Below are 8,653 nucleotides of genomic sequence, written 5' to 3'. Positions count from 1 at the left end.
CCGCTGCCAAAACAGATGGCGCCACTGCCGGTTCTCAGCGAAAAAGCGTCGTCTGCGGGTTTTGGCTCGCCGATCTCTCGTATACGCTTACGTTTTCGCATCATGTGCGCCTGAACTAAGTAAGTACCGTTGTCAAACTTGCTACGATACAAAAGTTACCATAATACGCAAGCTCTGTGTGCAGTTTTACCGCAAATGAGCCAGCGGTTGAGGCAGGGAAATTTTTGAAAGTGTCAGCGATAAAAACGCACAGCACTGTATATTAAACAAGGCAGATGAGCCATGCCCTAAAGCATGCTAGCCTATTAGCCAAGAGGCAAACATGCCCATTCTTAGGAAGGTGAATTTTTCTTGGTGTCTGTACACGAAACTATATGTAGCACTGCATCATATTATGCTGTCCTTGCACTTATGCACTGTGAATTCGTCTGCACAAGGCTGAAACTTTTCGCTGGCTCTCTCTACTCACTGCCACACATCGATATATATCAATACATGTGAAATGTTTCACTTCAGTGCCATTTACCTGAACCTGTACAGTTATCGTATATGCACATATACAGTATTGTGCGTTTTTATCGCTGACACTTTCAAAAATTTCCCTGCCTCAACCGCTGGCTCGTTTGCGGTGAAACTGCACACAGAGCTTGCGTATTATGATAACTTTTGCATCGTAGCAAGTTTGACAATGGTACTTACTTAGTTCAGGCGCACATGATGCGAAAACGTAAGCGTCTACGAGAGATCGGCGAGCCAAAACCCGCAGACGACGCTTTTTCGCTGAAGGGTGGCAGCGGCGCCATCTGTTCTGGGCAGTGGAAACCGTCTCGACAAGGCCGCCGAGGCGAGCATTGCAAACAATATTCTTTAAAAGGTAAAGCCTCGTTAAATCATTTGTTCTGATATTTTTCCGCTTAATTAGTCGAAAATGTTGTATGCGCTTCAGTTGAAGCAGACGCAAATGCCGAACGGCGTATTCAAAGGGCCCGCGCTCCTTGCAACGCTCGCCTCGGCGGCCTAGTCGTGACGCTTTCCGCTGCCCAAAACAGATAGCGCCACTGCCGCCCTTTAGCGAAAAAAAGCGTCGTCTGCGGGTTTTGGCTCACCGATCTCTCGTAGACGTTTACGTTTTCGCATCATGTGCGCCTGAACTAAGTAAGTACCATTGTCAAACTTGCTACGATACAAAAGTTACCATAATACGCAAGCTCTGTGTGCAGTTTCACCGCAAACGAGCCAGCGGTTGAGGCGGGGAAATTTTGGAAAGTGTCAGCGATAAAAACGCACAATACTGTATTTATTGATGTAGCATTTTCCATACTTACCTTGATAGTACCGTACCTTTTTGCAGCATACTGGCATTTTTCGATTTTGATTGTTTGGAGTGGCTGTAACCGATATTGCCATGTCACTGATGCTTAGAATCACCACTTTTGTACATTCAACAGGAATGCTGGGATACGCGGCCGCCATATTCATGACCCACCGCCGCTCCGTGCGCACTGGTGTGGTCGCGGTAGTGCCAGCTCGTGTTGTTTCCCGCGTGTGCGTAAGCGTTGCAGTCTCAGCATGGTCAACTGCGCCGTTGTGGGCTGCTCCAATCGCAGCGACGTTACAGGGAGAAAGAAAAGGCCAACTAGCGCGAGGTTTTTCTCTCTGCCGAAAGTGATCGAAAACCAGTGCGAGCGAACCAAGACTCTGAGTGCGAAGCGCCGCAGCTTGTGGTTAGCACGCATAAAACGTGCTAATTTCAACCACGAAAGCCCCAATGTGCGCGTCTGCGGTGTGCATTTCATAAAAGGTGAGCCCACTGTATGTATCTCCGTTTTATAGAAAAAAAGCCAACACGACAACGTGGAACGCTTTGAAAACAGCTTTGCGTCCGCAGGAGAAGCGTCCAACCTGTTCGACGAGACAAATCCAGACTGGGCCCCGTCTCTCAGTCTCTGCCACGGGACCAGGCATGCTGATTCCGCGCGGCACGATCGCAGAGCAAAAAGACTCGCTCACAATCGACGGGCCGATGTTGAAGCGACAGCAGTGGCATCGGAGGCGTCGCCGCGTGCCTGTCCCGATTCCCCACAGCCACCGCAAGCCGAGGAAGTCAGCGCCGATGAAAATGAGACAGGTCAGTAGGCATTTTTTTTTTTCATAGTAATGCATGGTCATTTGTTTTTGCTTACGATGCATTCCAAGGCCTTTGGTGCGTCGGTCCGCTTACCTAGTGCTTGTGATGCCTAGCCAGCATGCAGTTTCGCTGGCTGCCACTCTAGTTTACGAGCTTATAAACTTTTTTTTTTTTTATACAGGAATCGCTGTTCAAACCGACATGACCATGCAAGACATACAGGCACTGGAGCAGCATTCTGTAGTGCTGAATGAACATCTGTACACATTGCAGAAAGAGCAGCTCGAGGTGAGGTCACTGAAAAGTTGTGAAGTAAAGGTGCGACTGTACACTGGGATGCCAAACTTTGCTGTTTTATTTGCCGTGTTCGAAGCACTAGCAAGCTTCATTTCACTCAATGTCAACAATAAGCTCACAAAATTTCAAGAATTCGTTCTGTTCATGATGAAGCTAAAAGTAAATCTGCAAAACGCTGACCTTGCATTTCGGTTCAATATTTCAGAGGCTACAGTATCGCGCATTTTCGACAAGTGGCTGCACGTGGCGTATTGCAGACTTAAAGATGAAATAAACTGGCCCACACGAGATGCTTTGCAAAAGACAATGCCACAGGCATTCTACGACTCGTTTGGTGCGAATGTAGCAGTCATCATCGATTGCTTCGAAATCAAGATAGAAAGGCAATCATCGTATCTTCCAAGCTGTGAAACATGGTCCCAGTATAAAGGTAGCAATACAGCCAAGTTCCTGATTGGGATTGCTCCACAAGGTGTTGTTACATATATATCCGAAGGTTGGGGAGGCAGGGCAAGTGACAAACATATCACCGAACACTGTGGGTTTTTGCACAACTTGGTGCCTGGAGACGTACTCGCAGACAGGGGTTTTAACATCAGCGAAAGCGTTGGTTTCTACTGTGCAAAGCTTCACGTGCCAGCGTTTACCAGGGGAAAGAAACAACTTTCAGCAGATGTGCAGAGCACAAGAAAGCTCGCAAACGTGCGAATACACGTGGAAAGAGTAATTGGACTCATTAGGAATAAGTTTATTTTTCTGAAGTCTGTCGTGCCAATCGATTACGTTGTGTGCCGGCCAGGAGATGAAGTCGCACCACTCGACAAAATTGTAGCTGTGTGTTGTGTGCTATCTAACTTGTGTGCATCAATTGTTGCTGCACCAAAGGACGCCACTGGACAGCAGGCTTCAGCCTCAGTGGATGAGTGATTGTGAATCGTGCTTCAGCATGTCTGAATAAAGCACTGGACAGCAGGCTTCGGCCTCAGTGGATAAGTGATTGTGAGTCCTGCTCCTGCATGTCTGAATAAAGCAAACTCAGAATCTGCTGACGGCATTGTCATTTCTCAACGCCAGATTTCAGCGTGTCCCATATGGGCCACGTGTGTTCCAGCCTCAAGACGCACTTCCAAGGTTGAAACATGAGGCAGCTGTCCAAGTTGTGTTACAGGTTGCTTAGCCTTTGGGTCCTTTGCACTCTGGACAAAACCACAGTGTAGTTTTTGGTGCTCGCTTGAGTGCCACACATGAAAAGTGGAACCATTTGTAGTGGCAGGATGCGTTGTCGCAAGCAACCATCTTTCCAGTTTCTGGTCCACGGCAAAAACAGTAGACATCACTGGGAGAGTTTACCACTGGACCAGCATGCTGCCTGGTGAAGTAGGTGCTGAAAAGCTCGGGCAGGATTGCATGAATGAAGAATTTTCTTCCAGCAGCCAGAATTTCCTCACAAAAGTGCCTGTCTTTTTGTATTCTCTCCACGTGCAACAAATTAGGTGTCCACACCACGAAGACGCACCACTGAACATCACATACAGCCATTTGTGTCTGCACTTGGTAGAAATATCCGTGTTGTCGCCGTAGCTGGACTACACCATTGACAGTTTCCAGGCAGGAACCTGCAGTAGCCATCTCTGTAACGTCCTTCACTTCCCTGAGCGAAAATGGGCACTTAAGTTCAACAACACCCTTCCAACAGCATGCGCAACAAACAAGACCGTCTGGTGTTGCTCCAACAAACGGATATCTTGTACTCAGGTGCAGCCCCGACTTGGAGCACTTGAACATGTTGTGCTTCTCGGCTTCACTGGTTTGGTATGCCCTGAAGGCACGGGGCTCATTTTTCACTCCCCATGTGATGGCAGGCATCTTCAGCGACTGCTTTTCAGGATAGCATATCAGTTTTAGCAGTGATATGCTAGGGTTATCAATGCTTGTGTGGCACACCCTTTTCATTACAGAAGCAGTCACCCTGCCCGCTCGGTACAAAAACCAATTAGACGAGCTGCTCTGTTGCCTTGTCAAAGCTTCAACGGCCTTTACGGTCTCTTCACTTATAATTATTGATGGCATGACATCATTGGCTTTCTTAACCAAAACATCCAAATCATGCGCCAACGTTTCTTCGGAGTAGAGGTTTCTCAAAAGGGCATCATGCATCGGTACAGGATTTTGAATGTGTCCATCATATCCGCGGAGGACTGAAAAAATTGAAGGAACAATGCCGGCATCCTGAATTGAGCCGTAAAGCTTGGTACGCTCTTGCTCTGAAAGTGGCGGGACATGAGCCCGCTCCTTGACTGGACCTGCCTCAAAGGAATTGCTATCAAGCTGCCGCTTTTTCCCTTTAGATGATGTGAAGTTTATGTCCTTGAGTCGCTTATATTGTACTTTTTCGACATAAGCGGGCAGCCACATATTATCCTTCTGGGTGCAACTTCTTGACTTCATCATTTTGATGCCGGTCTCAACTGCAAACAAACAGGCTCCAACATGGGAGCATGCTTCCCCTGCTCCAGCCATACATGTGCAGTGCGCAGTGATCACAGCGCCATCCTTCTTGCACAAAATCCACACTTGGAGAGGTTTGTGCCCCAGCCTCTGTGAGTGGTTCACCTGCGAAGACAACGAGAAAAAACGTCGGCTTTACTGACCTATCGTTTCAAAATTGCTGCGGTTCAGTTGCACTTTGCCTAGGGATGTCGTCTTAGAACAAAACATTTGAGCCGTTTTTTTTTTTTTTTCAGAGTTGCGGTGCACGAACTTGTCTGTCTGAACCTGCTCATTTGCAATGCCATTCAGACTGTGCAAAATAAAAACAAAGGCACATAATGGGAGCTGCAACTCGGTTCTTTTAATCTGTGGGAGACTGCGCTGCCCAGCTCGGACTTGGCTGTTCAACGCCGGGTCCTCGAGCGAGCCACCGAGGTCATCACGAAGCAAAGTATTCTGATCACCTAGATTTGACCTCAAGTTCCGTTTTTCTGTTTGTTTTTTGGAACCGATAAGGTTTTTCCGCCTCCTTTCACGCTTTGCGGACACTTCACGTGCTCGCGTACATACATAACCGAATGTCGCGCTTCAGATGCGCCGCACAGAGCGCTTAGCGCAAACGGCGTACGGACCATTCGTCACAGCTTTGCTCATACAGATTAACAAGGTTTGCAATCATCAAATGGATTCGTAATGCTTACCTCGCCGAGCAGGACAACTTTGCCGTCCTGGAATTCCTTGGCAGAAAGGTGCTTCACCCAGCCGCTTGTAAAATAATTGTGGGACTCCAAAGCTTTGTACGCTTTCATGTCTTCCAAAGTCACAAAGTTCGCGGAAAACACAAGATACGTGACGATGTCGCCGTGCGAAATCTCGGGGACGCCACTCACATCGGCACTTGTGTCCACTCCGGGCCGCAGCGTGTATGGATCGATATCATCGCACAGTTTCAACTTGTCTTCGTAACGAACGCGAATACTGCCGATGAGTTCAGAGTAATAACCCGCGTTTAAAGGTTCATGCGGCGCCATAGCAGGCACAAATCGGATGAAGAAGAGCTGTGAGCGGTGCCGGTGCCACGAATTTGAAAGCATCCGCGGCAGCACAGCACTGAACGAAGACTGACGAAGCATCAAGCATGGTCGCCGGGTGGCCGGGTCAACGAGCAGGCGGATGTGACGTCACGTCACTGAATTGTTTACGCTTTTGCTTTTCGCCGCTCGCCACCATGCACCATACCACCTCAACAAACACGTCGGAATACACGCAGCACATAACGGAAATACATAGGAAATTATTCAGGAAAGCAGTTAGTCACCACTAAGTACGAAGCTTGAATCTCGCCAGCGCTCGCCAGCACTACGAACGCGCGAGCAACCGAACGCAACCAGTCGCCTGAATGTGTGCCGCCATATTTATAGCGAACTAGAATACCTATCTAGTGGCGCGAACGGAGGCGCGCGGCAGCGTAGCGGCTGAGGCAGAACGCCTCTCCTCGCCGCAAGGGGCGCTACTGCGCCTTTTACTATCCCCGCGCTGCCGCTGCCGGGCTGCTTCTCGCATTCGGAACGGCTCTCCGGGCGCTTAACTGGCTGAAACGAAGTGTTTTGTCTGCGTTCTACGTTTCGGCGTGGCTCCTCGAGCTGTAAACTGTGAGTGATCCGTAGAAAATCGTCTTGCGTGTGTGAAGTTCGTGCTATAAATACACTACAGAGAGGCACGATGCCGAAAAGGAAGACGGACTCCCATTGCTTTGCCCTGGGCTGTCGGAGCGGTTATCCAGGAGCTCCTAATTTTTTCGCCGCTCCCACGGACGACGAACTTAGGAAGAAGTGGGAGCGCAATCTGCGAAGAGATCACAAACCTTTCACTGAGTCCTCAGCGGTCTGCGAGCGCCACTTTGAGCCGGAGTGCATATTGCGGGACTACATACACATGATAAATGGCTCCGAAGTGCGACTTCCCCGTGGGAAGCCGTCACTGGGACATGGTGCGGTGCCTACCCTCCTGCCTGACTGTCCGTCTTACCTTTCGGTCCGAAGAGCGAAACAGAGGCCAGAAAGGCCAGCAACAGCAAGCGACAAGACGCACAGAATGAAAGTGCAGATGTCGCGCAGGAAGCGCTTCGTCAGCCTGTAACCGATGTTTCGATTTCCGAGCTGAACGCTCTAAATGAAGCTGCAGGCCCCACTGAGAGTGGGCCCTTCACAGTTAACATGCTTCGAGGAGTGATATGTTTCCCTCAAAGACCCGGTGCCGGATAAATTGCGACAGTGACGCCAGCGTGCTCTTCGCAACAACATCGATACGAAGAGACACCAAACTTGAGATTCTTCACGATAAATCCGTGCTGTTCCCTTTTGGATGCAGATGCTGGCCAGCAAAGCTCCCATAGTAGCAGGCAGGAACTTGTTGATAAACTGCTAGATGCAGGCAACATAGATGCAGCAAATGCAGTGTTCCCCAGACCATTCCACTTGCACTGTGGCATGAAGTGACAGCCGGCTAATATTTTTGTACAGTTGGTTATGTGGCCAGGAAATGTGTTCTGAAGACGGGCTGTGAAAGCTGCCTCAATTTGCTTTTGTTGACCAAAGAGGCGGCTGGGAAATTAAACCTAGCCCAGTTCACTCGCATGAAAGACAACGGTGGTCTTCTGTATCCCGCTGCCGCCCTGTACGAATTTGTAGCTGACCTAGAAAAAGCTTTCACAATATGTTTTAGCCTCCTAGAACTACATGCAGACAGTATCATCGATATTGTAGATGTGGTTAAGGCAAAAACAGAGCTTCGACTTGGCTGTCCAGACCACTGTGAGAATGTTGCAACCGAGCTCACTGCTTTTTACATAACAACCCGCCTTCACTTTTTTATGAAAAGCATCAATAGCAGCAACAACCGGAAATGCCAAGCTTCTAAGTCCCTGAAAATGAGTCGATGCACTTAGATTTGTGAAGCACCCTGTTAGGGTAGCTGCAAGCCCAGCCTTGTTTCCACGGATGAAATTTCTATGTAACCTAATTTAGGCTGGTTACGCCAATAATGTGCCTGCCATCAAACCAATGTTTGCTTCAGTTTTTCTTTTACATATCCGCACTTGCCAATAAAAGTATAATGCTCGCCTCCCGTCTACTATCAACCTGGCTTATGTCATGCATACACTGCAAGTAAAATTTGCCGAAAATTGTGTTGGAAATATTTTCAGTCATGGGTAAAATTTTCTGACCAAAATGCGTTTCTGAGGCCGCTTAACCGTCTCAGGAAAAAACTGATTTCCGTAAGACTAGATCACACGTAGGCGCGCGCACAGATGAATGAGGGGTGTAGTTCTCTACAATTAAGTCGCCGCGGTGGCTCAGTGGTTATTGTGCTCGGATTCTGACTCAAAAGACACCGGTTCGATCCCGGCCGCGCCGATCGCATTTTGATGGAGGCGATATGCTAGAGGCCCGTGTTCTGTGCAATGTCAGTGCACGTTAAAGAACCCGGGTGGTCGAAATATCCAGAGCCCTCCACTACGGCGTCCCTAATAGCCTGAGTTGTTTTAGGACTTTAAAACCCATGGCACCAAACAATAATCGAAGTAAACAATATCAGCCTGGCAATAGATGCACCTAGACAACTAACAACCACCGGAAAATCCGTGAGCCTCTCTCATTGCCCGGCGCCCGTTCTCGGTAGCAGACGGCATACGACGACGCGATTTTTCATCATCGCCGAAATGCTCAAAGGGCAGAA

At 48.7% G+C, this 8,653-nt stretch overlaps 3 protein-coding genes across 3 annotated transcripts in view; 2 read left to right on the top strand and 1 right to left on the bottom strand.

The window, feature by feature from the left end:
• The first annotated feature begins 1,089 nt into the window (after positions 1-1,089).
• The window catches only part of LOC144127859 (inactive peptidyl-prolyl cis-trans isomerase FKBP6-like), a 67,087-nt gene continuing 59,523 nt past the window's right edge, over positions 1,090-8,653 (top strand). The window contains exon 1 of the mRNA XM_077660826.1: positions 1,090-1,155. The gene's annotated coding sequence lies outside the window, so the exon portion shown is untranslated. The remainder of the gene's footprint in view (positions 1,156-8,653) is intronic.
• On the top strand, positions 1,466-3,474 carry LOC144127858 (uncharacterized). The gene is made up of 3 exons (XM_077660824.1): positions 1,466-1,801; positions 1,889-2,128; positions 2,310-3,474. Exons 1-3 carry the CDS (start codon positions 1,570-1,572, stop codon positions 3,350-3,352), a joined length of 1,515 nt encoding a protein of 504 aa, XP_077516950.1. The 5' UTR covers positions 1,466-1,569; the 3' UTR covers positions 3,353-3,474.
• LOC144127857 (uncharacterized) lies at positions 3,497-6,334 on the bottom strand. Its single transcript, XM_077660823.1, has 2 exons — positions 5,617-6,334; positions 3,497-5,038 (listed from the first exon to the last, which is right to left on the bottom strand). The coding sequence occupies exons 1-2, from the start codon at positions 6,046-6,048 to the stop codon at positions 3,599-3,601; spliced, it is 1,872 nt and encodes a 623-aa protein (XP_077516949.1). The 5' UTR covers positions 6,049-6,334; the 3' UTR covers positions 3,497-3,598.

The sequence above is a fragment of the Amblyomma americanum genome, chromosome 4 (assembly GCF_052857255.1).
Source record: "Amblyomma americanum isolate KBUSLIRL-KWMA chromosome 4, ASM5285725v1, whole genome shotgun sequence".
Taxonomy (NCBI): Eukaryota; Metazoa; Arthropoda; class Arachnida; order Ixodida; family Ixodidae; genus Amblyomma; species Amblyomma americanum.
The sequence above is the reverse complement of the archived record's forward strand: the minus strand, read 5'-3'. Positions and strand labels throughout refer to the sequence as shown.

Excerpts from the sequence above, each read along its gene's own strand:
- LOC144127857 (XM_077660823.1), bottom strand. The coding sequence starts at position 6,048 with ATGCTTCGTCAGTCTTCGTTCAGTGCTGTGCTGCCGCGGATGCTTTCA. Across the intron at positions 5,039-5,616 it reads AAGTTGTCCTGCTCGGCGAG|GTGAACCACTCACAGAGGCT; the intron begins GTAAGCATTACG and ends TTGTCTTCGCAG.
- LOC144127858 (XM_077660824.1), top strand. The coding sequence starts at position 1,570 with ATGGTCAACTGCGCCGTTGTGGGCTGCTCCAATCGCAGCGACGTTACA. Across the intron at positions 1,802-1,888 it reads CGGTGTGCATTTCATAAAAG|GAGAAGCGTCCAACCTGTTC; the intron begins GTGAGCCCACTG and ends TTGCGTCCGCAG. Across the intron at positions 2,129-2,309 it reads CGCCGATGAAAATGAGACAG|GAATCGCTGTTCAAACCGAC; the intron begins GTCAGTAGGCAT and ends TTTTTTATACAG.